General features: G+C 39.9%; 1 protein-coding gene across 10 annotated transcripts in view; it reads left to right on the top strand.

The window, feature by feature from the left end:
• The window catches only part of brsk2a (BR serine/threonine kinase 2a), a 258,655-nt gene that overhangs the window by 189,362 nt on the left and 49,462 nt on the right, over positions 1-19,831 (top strand). For all 10 annotated transcript variants that reach the window (XM_037542512.1, XM_037542515.1, XM_037542517.1 and 7 more), the window contains exons 4-5: positions 2,992-3,132; positions 18,468-18,584. In XM_037542512.1, the coding sequence (XP_037398409.1) occupies positions 2,992-3,132; positions 18,468-18,584 (258 nt within the window). The remainder of the gene's footprint in view (positions 1-2,991; positions 3,133-18,467; positions 18,585-19,831) is intronic.

Genomic DNA, 19,831 nt, shown 5'->3' on the forward strand with positions numbered 1-19,831 from the left:
ATCTGCAAGGATAGATTCATACCTAAATCAGTTGAGAGTGCCTTCCATACTGCTGCTGTCAGAAGAAAGCCTTGTAACTCCATTTTTGTTTTTTTCAGTTTTCAGTTTTTGACATAATTTGAAAATACCTGTGGCTTCATGATTAATGGTTTAAAAGAAATGGCCCCAAATGACTTGGTAAAAATTCTGGTTCTATTGACTTACATTAAAAGTAAAGTATGTTTTTTCCTTCTCCTTTAAAGTTACTATTTTGGAGATAAAAGTTTTTCTTCCGACAGAATAAATATGAAGAAAACAGCGATATGGAGTGGGCCCAGAGAATACCATGAAAGCATTCCACAGACCCTAATGCTCAGGGGCACAGATCCCTTCCAATTCAGGAGAACTAGGAAATTCAGTTGATTGTTTTAATTTTGCGTTTTGTGTTCTAGGTGTGAATCTTTGACTGATGTGATGTTCTAAAGGGGACATTCATTGATTTTTAAAATGTCTCCATAATTAAATTGTTGAGATGTAAACAAAGAGATTCAAGGTGGTTTGATGCAATTGCAGAGGAGCTTTTCTTGCTCAGATTTCTTTCCAGTGGTTTAGATGGGAACCAGGGGTCAGGATGTATACAACACAAATACAGGCATTTTATTTACATATATACCTATATTTATATAATAACTTTCTGAGAGCCATTAAACTCTTCAGATGTTTGGTTCCCATCACCGTCACTGTGAATTATGATTCTAGAACACAGCATTTCACATCAGAGCATGGTTTTGTTTGCATCTCAGCTGTACAGAAATGTTTAAAAACCAGTGGAATTCCCCTTTAACACTGGCATTGCAGATGTCCTGTAAATGCGCAAGGTACAGAGCAACACTGTGTGATTAATCTGTGATTATTCAGGCTCTATTGAAGGAAAAAAAAAGATCAACATGTTTTGTTAGGTTTTATTTGCCTTGACGCATCATGTCTAAAAAGGCCTTTCCCTGGAGAAAAAAGGAAGATTCACTCAAGTCATATTTTGCTTTTCAGTAGTTTGTACAGATATGACAAGTAATTGTGCAAACAAATCCCTCTTCATATGAGTTGGAACAATCAGATGACATGGCATTATGACAATTTTCCCTGAAATAACAGCCCCCCACCACTCCACCTGGCATGTCTATACAATCCTCAAGGCTTTGGCAGAAATGGGAGATCTTTATACTTTTCAATCCAAACAATGCAAAGCATTAGAAGGGAGATACTTTATCTGCGTATTCACTTTGTTTGAGTTAACGTCATTTGAAGCTCTTGATGTTCTGCCCCACGTCTTTTTTAGTAGCAGAAGCCACCACCCCAGCAAGGGCCTGATGAAAGGAGTCAGAGTGCAGTACTCCTGTTAACCTCTAATGGTTTGGAGGAGTCATTAAATCCACCGAAGGAGACCAATTGGGACCATATTGTATTAGAGTCACAGGCCATGCTGACCCGCCCACTGGCAGCACCTATAAAACTCCTGCTCCACTTAGCACTTTTATGGCTTCAAAACGAGTTACACAGCACAGTGTTACACAGAGCCGGTAGGAATTTGTGGGTGAGGACTGGGTATTGGATGGAGAGACAAAAGGCCAGAGGACAGTGATGAGATCAGAGAGCGACTTTAACTGCCTCTGATTCAATTTGCCAGTGGAGATGGAGAAGAGCAGGGCTGCAGAAATGACTGGAGCTGGCAGTGTGCCCACTGCTCCGACCACACACACTCGTCTAGCCTTACTGCCTACAGGAGTGGACGACGTGCATATTCTCTCATTCTGTTTTTCCTCCCTCCCTTCATTCTCTCTCTCTCCCTCTCTGTCTCTCCATTTGTTCTTTCCTTTGCTCTCTCTTTCTCTCTGTCTCCTTCTCTCTCCTTGCTTTATTTCTCACTTTTTATATTTCTTGCTATCCATTTTTTCTCTTTCTTTCTCATTTTGGTCTTCTTTTGTCTCCTCTTTTTTTCTTTCTCTTTCCCTCCTCTCTTCTGTCACTCTCTTCATCTTTCTCTTTCCCTCTATCTATCGCCTGTCCTCTCTGCCCATCTGTCTCTCTCCATCCTGCTCTGTCCTTCGTTCTTTGTCATTTTTTATCTTTCTCCCCTCTCCACCTCTGCTTTCTGTCACTGCCTTTCTTTGTTTTCTCTAATTATGCCTCTCTTTCTCTCTTTCCCTCTTTTCCCCTCTCCATTCTATCACTCTCTCTCATTTTTCTCTTAATTTTTCTTCTTTTTGCTGTTCTCTCTTTTTCTCTTTTCCCCATTGTATCACTCACTTCCCCCTTTCTCTTTTTTCCTCTTTATGCCTCTCATTCTCTTTCTTTGTTTTTCTTTATTGCTCCCCCTCTTCTGTCTCTCTTTCTTTCTCTCTTTCTCTCTCTCTCTCTAGTAAAAGCACACAGCTCTGTTTAACAGACAGCTTCCTGTCATGGCTCTTCTCCTTTGCAGAACTTTCAATGACAGACATACTGTCAGAACTGAGAAACTTCATGTTATCCCACCTAAGCTACAAGCAGCACTTCCAAACCAACTGAAATCCACTTAATCTTTTATCACACTTACTTTCCACTGTTCGTTTTTATTTCTTCCATTTATCTTTCAGTCATGGGTCTCACAGGGAGGTCACTGCCTGATCACAGGGTATCTTATGAAAGACTTGGAACTCTGGGGTCCCAAAGAAAGGAATGAGCAAATGTCTTCTTGTCAGTTTGTTTCTCCAGTTCGTCCAAGGGCACAGCTACACCAGCACTGCAGACTACAGGGAACCACTCCTTCTCCCTGGCTGCTTGCTTAAGTCAATATCTTCCATGTTCTGAGACAGAATTGTCTATTCTCTTTGAGTCCTCATCAGGTCTCTTTGAAAAAAATCCTCTAGGAAAAAGATGAACTCTTTGACTGAGGCTTCTTTAATGCTTGTTTTTTTATCATTCTCTTAATGATTTCGGTCTATATGTTTCCTCTTACTCTCCTTTCTTTTTTTTCAGGTATTTGGTTTTAGAGCATGTCTCTGGGGGAGAGTTGTTTGACTATCTGGTGAAAAAAGGGAGGTTAACACCCAAAGAGGCACGCAAGTTCTTCAGACAGATCATCTCCGCTCTTGACTTCTGCCAGAGTCACTCCATATGGTGAGTTCAGCAACCTTGTGGACCTTTGTAGTCACTGAACATCTGCATCATTGCATTGGGATTCAGTGGACAGCACTGAATCAGTTTACCTTCCACCTCGGGACACAGAATCTTTCCAGTTAACATGGCTGATTTCTTCCTCTGACACCTTCCCATGTGGGCTTCCTAGGCGGTCCATTTTATGGTTGTTTTATCCATATATGTGCTCCTGTTGGGACATGTTATTGGGTGGCATAATGGCTTTTATTGTTAAACCAATGATCCACAGCTCTATCTTCCCCAGAAATCCAGTGAGGTAAAATATCAAAGTAGCTTACTAATTGTCTGGATGGCACATAATGTTTACAATAAAAGGAAAGCATAGTGGAAGTTTTTTTTTTTTTTTTTTTTTGGAACTCCTAAATTTGCTAATACATTTTGGAAAATTGTATTTTGTATGTAAAAACAGCAGATCTCATGTTAAATATCTGATCTTTGAATCAGATCTTGACTTCTATTCCTTCTTTTATAACTTTATGACTTATAAGACAACTAAACAATATGGGTCATGTGTAGGGAAAGCTGTGAAGTACGTGTTACTGAGAAAACAAATGCAAAACGAAGTAAGAGTTATAAAAATGCAAATTGAACAAAGAAGCTGCTGGTGTTCTAAGAACAATGAATTGACCAATCCCAGAGTCCAGACCTCAACCCATGTCTAAGACTGAACTCTGGATGTATAGAAAAATATTCCTGTAGGTTTCTTTCAAAAACCAAAAGCAGGTTCCATAAAAAAATGGAAGCTGCAAAATGTAATGCAAAGATAGGCACACTACATACTGAAAATCGATCATGTTTAGTTGGCTTCTGCTTTATTTTCTGCTAAATACATCTATTCTGCATGACTGCAAATTAAACAAATGAAGGCTGGTCTCTGATCTTTGCACAGTTCACAGTATGTATAAGCTATGCTGTTTATTTTGAATGGGATGAATTAAATGAGATCATTTGAATGTTCGGCACTTTGTTCACCACAAGTTGCCTTTTTTTATAGCTTTACCACATAATGTACTTACAGCTCCATTTACGTATTACTGCACCTGACCTTCTGTATCTTTCAGCCCATTTTTACCCTTTTAAAGCATTTTGTTATTTAATTATATATTATATTATTATATAATTGTGTTTAATTTGAACAAAGAGCCACGTTTATTTTAGAGACAGAATATTTCTTTGTATGAAAGATTATTTTTCCCCTCATTTTATTTCATTGACAGATCATTTTATTAGTCTGTCTTGCAGCTTCTTATTATGGCTGTTCTGTCACTGCTCCATGTGAGTGTGGAGGACAGTGGAGTTCAGTAGTCTGACTGACATGTGGAATATTTCTTCCTGCCTTCTGTCATCCTCTGTCTCTTAAGACACTGTTAGTGCAAGACTGATGGAAATAAAGTCTGACTAAACTGTTTAGTGTACTATGTTTATTTAAGTTCATCTTAATTTAAACCCTTAACAAGCTCATATCCTTCATTTTTCTTGTTTTCTCTCTACTCATGATTTGTACCAAATGTATATATGTACCAAAAACAGACATAAGTTATTTTTAAATGACAAATATATATGCCACAGAAGCCCCTCCACCATGACACGGCTCCGATCCAGGAAAGGTTACCGTAACCTCGCTGGATGAAGCGGTTAAAAATGATGATGATGATGATGATGATGATGATGATGATGATGATGATGATGATGATGACAAAGAAACCAAATTAAAAACCATCTGTTTTTGCAACTTAGTTTCCATAAATGAACCTTATGGAATGAAAGGTGAACTGCATGTTTTGAACCATTAGCAGTGTTAAATAGTACATTAAATTCTTTTATGTAAAAAAAGTGAAAACGTGACCTGTTCCATGAAATATTTGAAGCTTAAATCATTTACACTGTTAGCTCCATTTTGGTGACTGACTAGATTCCTTGTAAATGGTCCCATAAAGCCTCAAACCCTACAAACTTAAAGACTTATTCACCATCTACTGTGTAAGTAATATGTAAGTTGTGTAGTTATGAGAGTGAGGACTGAAGTGTGGCCCAAATACAGGCCCTTAGAGTTTAAGTTGATAATCACGCCACAAAAGAAAGTGTATCCGTCTCCCTTGTGTCTACAGATAATTGTACACAAGCTGATGGAAAGCTAGCATGCACACTCCCCATCTGCTGTCCTTGCAAATGTATTCATACCCAAGGGGCATTCAATTACAATGCTATCAAGATATCTAGATAAAGTTTTTTTTTTTCTTTTCACAAAGTGAGCCAAGGCAAGGTGTTCTCCCTTACTCCTTTCAGCCAGTGCTCTGTGTACTCGTCTCTCTCACTCTGTGCTTTTTCACTGCCATGTCTGGGGAGAAAAAGCTACCTTTCTCCCTCATCAGTTAGAATGTGTTAGACTTTTTCTTCATCCGTCACTCTGTCTCTCGGCCTGAGAGCCTTCCAGCATTTCTAACTGGCATCCTGCCAAGCCTTAGCCACTTTTTTCTGTGCCGGCATGCTTTTCATTTGCCTTAGAATAGTAAACCAGATCAATTTGAGGTAAAACTATGCTTGGAAACTCACAGAAATTGAAAGAACGTTGGGGGTTAATGGGTTAGATGTTTCCTTTAAGTAAAAATGATTTTATACATTTGAAGGCAGAATACGATTGAATGTGGTGTGGTCAGGAGAAATCCATGGATAATGGCGGATTTGAAGCAGCGAGGAATGTGTTTATGTTTCACCATTTCTTTTCATCTGTCACAATCTTGCATCATTTGTGCGAGCCTGAAAGCATTCGTTGGCAAAAGAATAGCATTTATTTTCCTATTTTCTGCTGGGGATTTTTGGGATCACCATTATAAGCTTGTTGAAGGCAATGGAGAAGGTGTGGAGCTCATAAGCTGCTGCATGTGGGCTTTATTTGCAGTTTGCCTCTCAGCTAAAGCTAAGACTCTCCCATCACACAGTGGTGACGAGCCCCTAGAGGACACTGCTGATCATTAGTGGACTTCACTGCATTAGACTCTACTTTACCATTGCCAGAGACCAGAGAGGAGAAGGACAAAAGGATGGACTCGGAGAGAGAGAGAGAGTAAGAGAGGGAAACAGACAGAGGGACAGAGAGGTGTATAAGACATGTTGTGGTAGTTTTATGTGTATGTATTTCTCTGGCTGCAGTCTTTGTTCTCGGGTGACTGTGCGCAAGTGTGGGCTTCGTCAATTCTGATCCTGTGCAGATGACCAGCAGGGAGGGCATTCTGTCACTCTGTCCATCTGTCTTTCTAGCTTTCTGCCTCTCTTTCTAGCCTTTTGTTATTTTGTTCTCTCTCTCTCCCCTCTCTTATTTTCCTTTCTTTCTTTCTATTTCTCTTTCTCCTCTGTCTATTTTACTTCCTCTCCATCTCACTTGATCTTTTTTTTCCTGCCTTGTCTCTCTTTCTCTCTTTGCCTCTCTGTATTTCTCCATTCATTTCCCCTTCACTCTCACACTTTTTACCTCCCTCTCTCCTCTTCCTAATCTCTTTTTTCTTTCCCCTCTTTATCTTTCTCTCTTTCTCTCTTTCCTTTTTTCCTCTGTCAACTTTTCTTTTTCTCCTATCTCACTTTCTCTTCTTTTCTCTGTAAATTTCTCTTTCTCCTCTCTTTTTCTCTCTTTTTCCTCTGTTACTTTTTCTCCTCCCTCTCACCCTCTTTCTATGTGTCTGTCTTTTTCTCTCTCTTCTCTGTCACTTTCTCTGTCACTTTCTGTCTGTCTTTCTCTCTCCTCTGCCATTATTTCTCTTTCTCTCCCCATTTTTTGTAATTTCTTCTCTTCTCCTCTCTCACGCTTCACTTTTTCTCCTCTCTTTCACCTTCTCTTTGTGTGTCTGTCTCTTTCTCTCTCTCATGTCACTTCTGTCTCTCAGTCTTTCTCCCTTCTGTCACTTTGTCTGTCTCTTTTCCCCTTCTCTCGCTTTTCCTTTATGTCACCTCTTCCTTCTCTCTCTCTCTCTCTCTCTCTCTCTCTCTCTCTCTCTCTCTCTCCCTTTCTCCCTCTCTCCCTCAACCACTCCTTTCTCCCACTCTTAGACACATATCACATGTTGTGGTTCAGCTCCCCCACAGTGCCCCTGAACAGCAGCAGCTGTATGTGGGTGCTGATGGTCTTCTAGCGCTATTGTGACGGATGGTTTAGTGGTGTTATTGTGACGGACGGACAGAGTGACAGACATGTTTATACAGGCCGCGTGTTCTCTGCATAGACAGTTTAACAGCTGAAGACTGGCTGTCTGTCCCCTCAACCAGCTATCACTTCCTACTGCCTCTCTCTGCTAGAGAGAGATACGAGAGAGGGAGACTGTGTGCAGAACTGAAAACCTTGAGGCATGTGAAGAATTCAGTCTCTGTATTCTCTTACTGTTAGTTTTACTACATTCTCTTCTAGTAAACTCCAAAGACAAGGAGGGTGGGACTGATAGAGAGAAAGACTGTTAGAGATGAGCAGAAAAGGTTGGCATTGTCCTTTATAGCACATTAAGATTGCAACTTACTATGTGTTTCATATTTACACGTCATAGAAATTGTGCTGTTTTGATGTTCTGTGTAAAACAGAGCTCATTTACATATATCAGTATCAGTATTCATGCTAGAGGTCTGTTGAAGTATGAAATAAATCCCAAACTTAACTTGTACCCACATTTTTAGACCCAATGCACTCTGGTTCTGATGGTACCTAACCTGAACCTGCTCCCGCGCACTAACAGAAATAGACTGTCACAGATGGTTTTTCAGTGCTTTGTATTTTTGTGGAATTGCTGATCATACCTGGCAGAGAACATCCAGCTTCCTCTGATCAACTGTTAGTCCTGCTGCTAGTTGCAAATTTGCTTAACACACTTCAGACAAACTTAACATGCAAGGAGAAAGATCCACTGTGACCTTTCCATCAACCCAACACATCCCTCTCATCATCCGCAGTTTTGTTCACCCACTCCTCAAACTCTGGAGCTGTTCCCAGCACAGCTCTAAACTAGAGTTTCGAGAGGAAGCACAAGAGAGAGAGCAGTTGTGCATATGTGTGCAGGAGTGAGAGAGATAAAGTATGAGAAAGAGAAAGAGAGAGTGCAATGGTACAAAAGAAAATAGAGGGGGGGGGGTTAGAAAACAAGCAGTGTCGCATGTGAAAAATGGGGCTGAACCTGGTCTGAGACCCAAAACTTTGTTGGGCTCATTCAGAAGCTTTACAGAAAATCCATGACCAAGCTCCAGGTAAGTTTTGCCAAGGGCAACAGTAGCAAGGAAAAACTCCCTAAGAGCAAGAAGAAGAAAGCTTGAGAGGAACCAAGAGTCAAAAAGCAAACCAATCCTCCTTTGATTGACACTGGATAGCAAAACAATTACACAGCAAGAGCAATATGGAAAAAAAACTGACAAAGAACATATAATAGTGTATATGACATAAAGAAAATGAATGTGCTTGGGCTGTCACCTCAAAGCAAGAAGGGACTGGGTTCAAATTCCCAGCCGGGCAACCAAAGTCCTTTCTGTGTGGAGTTGGCATGTTCACTCTGGACTGTGAGAGGAAACCCACGCAGACACAAAGACATGCAGTTGGAGATAGTAAATTGCCCCTAGGTATGTGTGTGTGTCTGTGTGTGTCTGTGTGTGTCTGTGTATGTCTGTGTATGTCTGTGTGTGTGTGTGTGTGTGTGTGTGTGTGTGTGTGTGTGTGTGTGTGTGTGTGTGTGTGTGTGAAAGCGTATGTCTGTGATGGACTAGCAACCTGCCAGGGTGTTTCCTGCCTTCCACCTAGTGACAACAGGGATAGCCTGCAGCACTCCTGCAATCCAGGGGGATAAATAGCTTTGAAGATGAATGAATGAATAATAATAATAACTGATGACTACTGTTAGAGGCCTATCAGAGTAAACAATGAGAACAGATCTATAAAAATCAGTTACTTCTGTTAGAAACGTATCACAGTGAAAATAGGAAGTTCAGTCAATGAAAACCAAAGGCTACCATTAGGAGCCTTTCATGACCAGGGTTACTTTAGTTTTCAAATTTTTAAATTATTCTTAAAGGTGTATATATAATAGTTTTATTATTGTTTTTATTTTCTTTTTGAATGAACTTTTTGAAAAATGTTATCTTTATTACAGTTAACGAGCCCATTTTTTCACTGTTAGTTTTTGTTTTAGTAATAGTTTTAGTTAACTATAATAACCATGGTCTTGAGTGTGATGCAGGTAGACAGTATCAGAGTCTAAATAGTTCTAAATCGAGTCTGTACGGTGAGGCTTTATGCACAGCAGAGTAAATGTTAATTTTATCCATTTTCTCAGGCCTTTCAGCTACAACTTTCAACTAAAAATGATGGAAATCAGAGACCTGCTCTGATGGCTGAAAGTGAACCTGTCCTTTTCTGAGCATCTGAGCTGGGCAGGTGGTGTGTGCAGAGGGGCTGTGGTAATAGAGATGTGTTGATATCGATTGGTGGGGCGGTATGGAGGCGAGACCCATTTCGCTCGCTCAATGAGAGCGGCAGTGACACAGGCTCCACAGCGCTCTGCTCTCCTCCTTTATTCCCGCCCACCAGTGGCCATTCAGCTCACAGGAAATGATCAATGAGCTACTATATGAGCATGTGCTGCTGCGCCCCCTACTTACGTAGTAATTATGGCAGCTCCTGCACTGAAAGACCCTCTTCTCTCACATGGCCCGCCAGTGATTGGAGTCCTAAGGCACATGTGGGGGCGAGATAAAGACCGTTCGTCACATGGAACGGCTTGCAGCGAGCAGGCATCAGAGCGCAGATTGCAGCAGGCTGGAACAGGGCTTTAGAAGCTGCCTCTGACTCACTCCACTCCTACCCGCTCCACTGATGAATGAGCCATGAAACTCTGCGCATTACCCCATCCTCTTAGTTCACGAGCAGCACTCACAGCACTGACTCACAGTACAGCCACTAAAAAAGCACCCAGGTCTGCATTCTTTTGCATTTTTGGTCCTTGTTATTGAGTTTCAGGCCCATGATATAAGGCAAAAGACTTGCTTCAGTGTGACACTGGTACTTGTTTTGTCTATTGAGTCTTAATTAAGCTGTTTAGAACAAGGGCGTCCAGACATATTTGTCTTGTGTAATGTTTGTAAAAGACAAAACAGCTAGCTAGCAACTCAATTTAGCTTCACACTTTTATATATTGTCATTATACACAGAGAAACTGTTTTCTTCAAATAGTTGTGGTTTCTTTGCACACAAGGCAAAGAGGCATCTTGCTTTTAAATTGAGTAAAAGAAATTCCCCATACTGGTGGTCTCTAAATCTTTTCTTGTTCGTGTACCTTTGAATCTTGTTTCCAGCCCTCGATTTTATATTCCCTGGTAGACGTGACACTAGGTGGCCAATTAGTTTCATCAACAGCTGAATTAACGGTCAGTGGTTATAAAACCATGGACTGAAAACTGGATTTATGTTCATGTACTTTGCATCACTAAACACATGTTCCTTTACATAGCATTGGTATTTGAACAGTACGTAGATTCAGATATCAGAATTGGCATTAGGAGCGAAGAAGTTATGTCAGCATGTAATAGTTTTATTTTCATAGTGCTTGTGATTACTCTGTGATTTTGAGTAAGCTGTCTATCGCTACTCATTTTTTCTCCCTATGTCTTTGTTGTTTCTGTCTGTGCATGCAGGTGAGTCTGTTTTCCAAAAGTGACTTTAAACTTAAAAGTTTGCGTATCTGTTAATAGAAGGCAAGAACTTAACTGAGGACGATAGCTAGCATACGGAGAACATAGAGACACCCTCAAACAAGGAGAAAAAATAGAGAACAAGGAAACTAAAAAGCTGTCTTTTTAGTAGTTAGACTGCAGTGAAGCAAGAGCAGCACACCATTAGCAGGCCCATGCACAATCCCATGCACTAGCTGTTGTCTCTCTGCATTAAAATAATGGAGTATTTTGGGAGGCTCATTCGGCCTGTAATTGGGTCAATGGGCCCTTAAGAGTTGGAGAGGAAAATGAGGGGAAATGGAGAGGAGAGGAGGAGAGCTAGGCTTTGTCTTTAATGCTAGCATGAACACTTCACCTTACCTACTTCTGACTCTGCAGTTGTTCATGGTGAGACATATTCATTAAATAGCAGGAGTAAAAGGGTAAAGAGTTCTGGTGATGATGTTAAACAGATGCTTAATGTATTAAAAAGTGAAAACATGCATATTTATGTGATGTATGTAATGTACACTAACCAGCCACTTCATTTAGTACACCTTCTTCTATCTATACTTACTGTCCATTTTATCGGCTCCACTTACCATATAGGTGCACTTTCTAGTACTTCAAATTACAGACTGTAGTCCATCTGTTTCTGCACAGTTTGTTGTCCCTCTTTCACCCTGTTCTTCAGTGGTCAGGACCCCGACAGAACCACTACAGAGCAGGTATTATTTAGGTGATGGATCATTCTCAGCATTGCAGTGACACAGACGTGGTGGTGATACATTAGTGTGCCGTGCTGGGTTGAACGGATCAGGAACAGTTTTTAAACACTTTAGTGTCACTGGTGGACTGAGAATAGTCCACCATCCAAAAACATCCAGCCAACAGCATCCTGTGGTGGTCCTGTGGGGATCCTTGACCGCTGAAGAACAGTGTAAAAAGGGGGCTAACAAAGTATGCAGAGAGACTACAGTCTGGAATTCTTGAACTGCATAGTTCACATCTATGGTAAATGAAACTTAGGTGTACCTAAGGTGTAGGTGTACCTAGCAAAGTGGCTGTTCGGTGTCTTCTGCATTGTAGTTACAGCCAACGTCAATTGCAGTTTTATAACAACAGAAGTTGCAAAGACCTTCATTAAGACATTATCATGCATTTTTAGTTTCTTATTTTCAGAAGGTAGTGTTTAAGGTTTTTTGTGTCTGTGTGCTTGTGTAGGTGGTTGTTTGTTTGTCTGTCTGTCTGCCTGCCAGTAGTGCCTGAGCTTAAATGAATGCGTATGATTTAATTAAATGAAATCAAATGTTCAGATTTTTAGGAGCTTGTTTTTTGTTGCTGTCCAAGTCAAAACAATATCTCAAGAAGGGCAGCTTGACAGGAGATGGCAAAAACATTAACGTTTAGTGTAAGTTAATTTACTGAGATTTTATTCCAAGCAGTTTTGAAGCATTTCTATTGGACCATTCATCGTGAAGGATTAGACCATGTAAAGGGCAGCTGCTGCAATTAAAATATGTAAAAATTAAAGGCAAAAAAAAAACATACTTTTTTATGACAGCGATGATTTTTAGGTCATTGTAACAGTGGGGAGCAATGATGAGACGGACACATATGCGGAGAAAAGCGAGATTTATTAAGGACAAATCCATATTCAGGGTTGAGACGGTTCAGGGTCAGAGAGCCAACACGGAGAGCAGGAGAGACAGACATAATGAAAATGAAAACAGGTTAAACAAACAACAGGGATGGAAGATCAAACACCATACAACACATCAAACACAATGGAAACAATATATACAAATTAAACAAAGACCAGCACTAGACTAAGGAAAACAGGGCTTAAATACAACAGGGATAATGAGGGTTCACAAGATACAGGTGGTAAACACAGGTGGAAACAGTCAAGGGCGGGGTCTGGAAACAAGGGGGCAGGACCGGGACGGAATCAAAACAAATAGCACATGGACAAGACTGGGAGGTAAACACAAGCACATGGAAGACTGGGAGGGGCCAATCGTGACAGTCATACATGTTTATAGCATTAAAGTCAACATGAATTGGAAGTCATAGTGCATTTTCCTTCCACACTTTGACATATTTCCAAGTGAAACATGGCATGCGGGAGGGTCTACAGCTAGATTAGCAGTTCGGTCAATGACGTTTGATTTGCTCCTTATTATCCTTATTTAAATTACATTTGTTTTCACTGTGCTATCAATGTTTCTTTTGTCTTTGAATGTAAGGTCTACTAGTGCCTGACATATTCCTGTTCTATAATTGTAAAGAGTGCTTGAGCATGCGAAAGGAGCTATTTAAATAAAAGTGATGACAACAATAGGTGGTGGAGGTGGTGGTAAAGGGAGGTTAAACATTTTGGATATATTGGTTAATATTACTTTTCCTCTTCCACTGTTTCAAGGTGATGTAATGAAAACTCAAAAGATGATTTCAAAGCAAGTAAAAGTCACTACAGTTTATTCAAAGATTACGAGTAAACAAGAGTTATTTGTTTTAATGGTTTGATACAATGAATCATGCTTAATATGACCAGGGACAAGAGCTAACAAGATAAATTCAGATTCAGATTCCTTTATTGATCCCAGGGGGAAATTGCAGTTGTTACAGTTGCAGCCATTTATGTAAAAATAAACACTTTACTAATAATTTAAGACAATATAGAGAATTTACAGTATCTACATCAGATTTAAGTACTTAAGAATATAGTAAGGTGGCGGTGATTGTGATAGTAATATGAAACATCAGGTATAAAGCAGTTACAATTATTTAAATTATTTAAATTAAGTTAGTTTCCCTCTGAGTTATTGCACACACTATTGTTATTATTGCACATATGAAAAATGTCAGTTTTGATATCAAGTTGGGTTAGACATCACCTATACTAATGTCACCACCAGTACAGCCAGTGTCACTAGTTTGATAACCAAAAAAGATGCAAATATTTGTATTACGACATGCAGTGTGTTCTATCTCACAAGGCATCTTCACATAAAGTAAATGAATGATCACAGGGTTGGCAACTGCATTTTAAAATCTCATATCATACAGAGAGAAAGCTGCTGTGATTTTAGGCCCCCAGTGTCTAACATGATACCTGATAGCATCAGAAAGCTGCAGATTCTGTTTGTGACTAAGGCTGCACTAGCATATTCTTTATGCTTATGTATGCTCCCCACTGGTGCTTTCATGATTAGCAGCAGAGGATGGAGGCATTTAGATGAAGCCTTGGTGAGGCTTGATTATCAACCAGCAGAACGATAAATCTACAGTCAGGGATATCAGCATGCGCAGGCAGAGAGATTACAGAGGTTGGGCAATATTACTTTGGCAGTTTTTTTTTCCCCCCAAACAGTCGTTTTGGATGTCATGGGCCTGGCAGTTAATAAAGCACACAACTGCAATTAGTCTATTTTATCTTACAACAGGATTAAATAGCGCTTTCCCATGGCTTAATGGCAGGCTTTGTCAGGGAGTTAAGTCTATAAATGTGGGGGTGGGTTCTGTGTTTATTAATTCACTTGTTGTCTTCTTTGATAGATTTGAGTATATAGTCATTTTTTGGATTGATTGGGTTCCGGGGAGGTTTGCTTTTCTTTGTTATTAGCCAGGTGGATCTGAATATGTGATCCTTGTCCACCTGATCGGTCTTAGCGCTTGTCAGTCTATCTCTCTTGTGAATTAGGTTGTACTTTGGTATGAAAAGCTTTATGGGCATTCCTTGAAAGGAAGGAGGAAGATCACTGTTCCCATGAACTGCTGTGCTGATACATGGACCACACATACAGAGGATAAAGACACACTAGGACTCTGTAAGCTTCAGGCGTTCTGTAGTCTTTACCTTTTGAAAAGTCTAGTTCAAAGTCTAGTCTAGTTCAAAGGTCTCTGGAGTTCAGCCCTGACCCAGTATACCTTGTATTCAAACCTCTGTGTTCTACTTGCTGCACTAACGTCATCAACGTCGAACTGCCTTCATCTGATAAAGTAAACACTGCTTAGGCTGTGTGCCCTGCGATGGACTGGCGACCTGTCCAGGGTGTATCCTGCCTTCCGCCCGAAGACTGCTGGGATAGGCTCCAGCACCCCCCGCGACCCTGACGGAGAAGCGGCTTAGAAGCTGGATGGATGGATGGATGCTTAGGCTGTACTTTACTGTGCAGAACTTTCTCCATTGTGTATGATTAATGCATAAAAGAAGGAAGGTTAATACATAAAAGGTTGCAGTGCATTATTGTGCTCAGAGTTGTACGGACAACTTGGCTAAATACTGAACATACTGTCCAGAATGTATTCATTTTCCAGTGTTTCCTCTAGGATTTATTTTCAGCTACAACAGCACAATCAAGCTCAGTAATGTTGCACTTTTAGGGCATTTTCACACTTATCAGTGTTTTAAGTAGTCTCAGACCGAGGTGGTCGAAGTACACAAATCATGTACTGGAGTTAAAGTAGAGATACCCATGGTAAAATATTACTCCAGTAAAAGTAGAAGTCCTTACTCTAGACCTCAACTTGAGTAAAAGTACAAAAGTATTTGGCTTCAAATGTACTTAGGTATCGAAAGTAAAAGTAATAAAAGATTAATTTTGACTCTGATGTCCTGTTATCATTTTTGTAACAAGACTCAATTCATGAACCCATTTTAGGTGAAAAATCCTCTCTCTTTGTAAACCAGTCTTTTAATAGAAAGTCATTAATTAGTGACGCTGACGTCTGTTAAAATTATCATTACCACAAAATACTGAAGGTAAACAGTTTCCATCAGGGAGAACCGAGTGGCTCTAAAATCACTTTTAAAAACAAGCGAAGTTTCAGTTTAAGATTACTTTGTAAATTAGTTACAAGTTGAATAAAAACTTGCTTTAAACTCAGGTTCACAAAGTTTTCCTTTACTGTATTGATCTGTAGGTCTCTGATCATAAACATAATCTAACCAAAACTAATTTACTATAAAATGAAAGTGTTTGTATGAATTCAGAAAAAAGACAGACGTCAGTCACGACTGCATATGTGTACATATTTCTATATTGTGCTCTGTTTACACAAAGTTAGGTTAGTTCCATCATTTAGGTAGATTTACGTATGTGCTCCCAAAATTTTACGCTGCTGCACTGACATTGAACCGTGTGCTGCACTGGGTTGGTATGACCATCAGGTCAAAACAAGCTCAGAACAAAGTGACCGCTGTGCCCTGATTGGTGTTCTTACTTTGCACTTCTTTTGTTTTGATGTTACATGTGTGAACATAGCAAATGATTTGAGGCAAATTTAGCAGACCAACAAATGAACCAAATATCTAAGATGGTCTTAGTACATCATTTTTTTTTTTTTAGTGTTTTTTGTGGTCCAATTGATTTATGTATTGTGAAAAGAAACATGGCCCCAGTCTGCTTTGTATTTTGCTCTAAGAGGCTTTACCATAGGTATGATGCCATGAGTGTCCACATGTTAGTGATTTTACTACCGTTTCAAACTTGGCTCAGCCTTTCATGGCGATGTTTTCCAAAAGCATCAGTGTAAGGTTGTCTTGACTGTTAGAGAGGGCATTCAGTTTGATACTTGCTCTACCATTTAGGAGGAATCATCTTTTTGATGAAATGCTAAGATTTACTTCAACAGTAAAATGGTCTGAAGGAAGTGGTCTGAAATCTCATTAGTACTGAAGAGGACCAGAAAGAGAAGTGAGTCCACTTTAAAGTTGACTTACTTTGTGAACACAGTAATAAATGAGAGGTCAATTCCATCAGCTTGCCTTTTACTTTCACTTTTAACAGAACTGAGTTGTGTGAAAAGCCCTAAAGCTTGTCTAACTTCACAACATTTGCTATGGAGGAACACAGTTGTGAGCAAAGCATGGACAGGTCAGTTATCACACTCTTTATATGTTTCTCTAGGTGTGCTGGGGCAGGTGATTTAAACTGTACAGGCTAGTTGGCCCTCAGGAGCAGGTCAAAGCCTAGATGTTAAAGGTTTCTTGAGGTCATCCTTAACCCAGTGTATCCTTTATCTAAACCTGAGTTCTAATAGCTGCACTAAAGTCATCCGATCATAATGTCCTTCAGAATTAAATGAAATCTGTGCAGGTAATCCAGATATCTGGCTGTTTGATCTTTGTGAGAGGGTGGTCCATGTACATGTTGACCTCCACAGTTTTGTTCTCTCTATAAACAGCACCTCTGTCCATTCCTTTCTGCTTTTTAGCTGCGCTGAGACACCTCTGAATTAGCATGGAGCTGGGAGTGATGTGGGAGGCAGGAGGGAAGCATTATTATGTAAAGCAGCTCATCTGCGCTGTCTGCGGTCATCTGGGCTCTTAACATCAGGCACTGGAACAGCAGGCATCTGTCATCCTTCCCCGCTGTGCCAGCCGGACGGCTAGTGCCCAGGAGAGCAAGAGAGAGAAAACGAGTTTTAAAAGGCAGTCGGTAGTCATTGACAGCCCCGCAGCTACAATGCTAATTCTATGAACTAACGTTTTTTATCTTATTTTGTATGAACCTGCCCTTTTGAAAAGATGTGGTCATCACTTTTTTCTGTACTGTGTATGCTAACACAGACATCTATCCTGTAAATGCCATTGCACACTGACCCAGTGTTCCCCTACATTCCCCACATCAACATTGTACTGTTGGCCTTCTACTGTGCCAGAATAAGAACTGACAGCCCAAGTTCATTAAAGTTGAACACAGAACATTTTAGAACAGTGTAAATATGAGAAAATGTTCTTGAGACTCTTAATAATCGACCTAGCTATGCTCCTCTCATAAATGTCCTCTGTTTAAAGATTATGTTGCAAAGTTGTACAAGGGTTGGAATGTTGGCAAAATTCCAAACTAAATCAGTATAGAAATTGTAGTGCACTACTCTGTTTGACAGTTTGAATTTAGGATTATATTAATATATATATATATATATATATATATATATATATATATATATATATATATATATATATATATATATATATATATATATATATATATATATTCAGAGGAATCACAAGATGACAAATTTTTATAATTATCCAAAAATATTGGAGTCTCCACACTACATATTTGGCAGTTTCCAGTCAATCAAAACCAGGGATGGAGCTTTCATATAATATATCCTGTATGTACAGCTCCAGCTCCAAACTCTTCAGTGCTATGACATGCAGACATGTGTTTCTTAGCAACTGGTGTAAATCAAGTTTAAATCGCATGCTGAATCTTTGCACATACTTTATACATATGGCCTCCAGTTGCCAAATAGCTTCAAGACAATTTTGACAGGCTTAGCATAAACATCATCAAAAAACTTGAATGCTATATCCACACGGGGGCTCTCACTTAGCCTGTAAATTTATGCAAGTGGATTTGACATTAAGTTAAAATAATTTCAAAGAGCTGTGTAATTGTTAAAGTCTTTGCATATATCATGTTTGTCAGTTGTTCACAAATGGTGTTTTTCAAACCTGGGATTTTCTTTCAGTATACAGTTGCTATGAAAGAACGCATTTCTGGGCATGGATGCGTCGGTTATACAGATTTTTCTTTTTTTAAAAGAATTTTGTGTCAGTTATATCCACCATAGGTTGATTTCACTTTTCTTTTTTCCCCACACAGTCACAGGGACCTGAAGCCTGAGAACCTGCTGCTAGATGAAAAGAACAACATTAGGATAGCAGACTTTGGCATGGCCTCTCTGCAGGTGGGGGACAGCCTCTTGGAGACCAGCTGTGGGTATGTATAACTGACCGGTGCTCCATATAACAGAGCAGCTGTGGCTGACTTTTTCCAAGTGAGCACCAAGTCATTTATGGGTGTTCTTAGTGATTATATGTATCCGGCAAACACAAAATCTTTATTAATAAAATTTTTCGCTTATTAGTCAATATATCAAAAGTCATTTTTCCTTGTTAATAGCTGAAACGTGCCGTACGCATGCTTTATTATAGATTGCATGCTTATGCACATTCTCCCCTCTTCTCTTATTTCCTGCTCTCTCTCACATTCTCGCGCTCTCTTGTGCAATGAAATTGACAGAAAGTGAGCCACCTCTCTCATTACTTGCTGTGAGCTGAGGGCCGTGGTGAGGTGGAGGCATTGCTGGCTCAGGAGCGGAAGTGGACCTTTAAATGAAATTAGCTGTTATGAAAGCAGCATGGCCTCTCCTCCTCCCCATAGGTTTGCTCTAATGAGGTCAGCAGTGTATGAGGAGGGAGAGAGACAGCTGCTTTAGATCCTGCACACACACACTAGCTCCTTCTCCCCCTCTCATCTCGTTCGTTTTTGAAGGGCTCTGCAGAGGAAACGGTGGTTTTGGTTCAGGGTTGGCACTCATGAATACCTGTGTATCTCTGTTTGAAAGCCAACACTACAGGCACAGTGCTCAATATAAAAAAGAGCCAGTACTGACATGTTTGAGATTTTATGACTGTTTTACAGATTTTAAGTCTTCACATCATCCCTAAATCATCTTAAAACAGACTTATAAACACATCATTGTGTACTATTGTTATCCTCCCCATGCAACAGAAATGATCGCCTCTTCCATTAAATGTTCCTTTTTCCAACATGTAGCACAGTTGTACCTTTAATGGGCTGGTATTAGCCAGTTTGGCTAGTTTGTACAAAGCACTTTCCTACTACCAGCAGTAGTAGAAAGCGTGTTGGGACTTCAGTGCTTTCTCTTCAGTTCGTTTGTGCATCATTGATTTAAAATGCTACCTCTGCTTAGCTCACTGTGACGGTGGGCCATGCTTTCTTGAATTGATCTCCCTTTGCTGTTACCATCGTTCAAAGTTCTGTCTGTGCCACAAACCATTTCTACTTATGATGCAACAAAATGACAGAAGCCTTATTGCCCCATCTGTTTAGAGTGGAATTTGGAGTTAACGCACATATGAGCATCACTTTTTAAATTAAACAACATGACAAAGTCCAGCTTTTTTTTTTTTTTTTTTTAGACTGGATAAAAATCACAGCCA

The sequence above is a fragment of the Pygocentrus nattereri genome, chromosome 11 (genome assembly GCF_015220715.1).
Source record: "Pygocentrus nattereri isolate fPygNat1 chromosome 11, fPygNat1.pri, whole genome shotgun sequence".
NCBI classification, from domain to species: domain Eukaryota; kingdom Metazoa; phylum Chordata; class Actinopteri; order Characiformes; family Serrasalmidae; genus Pygocentrus; species Pygocentrus nattereri.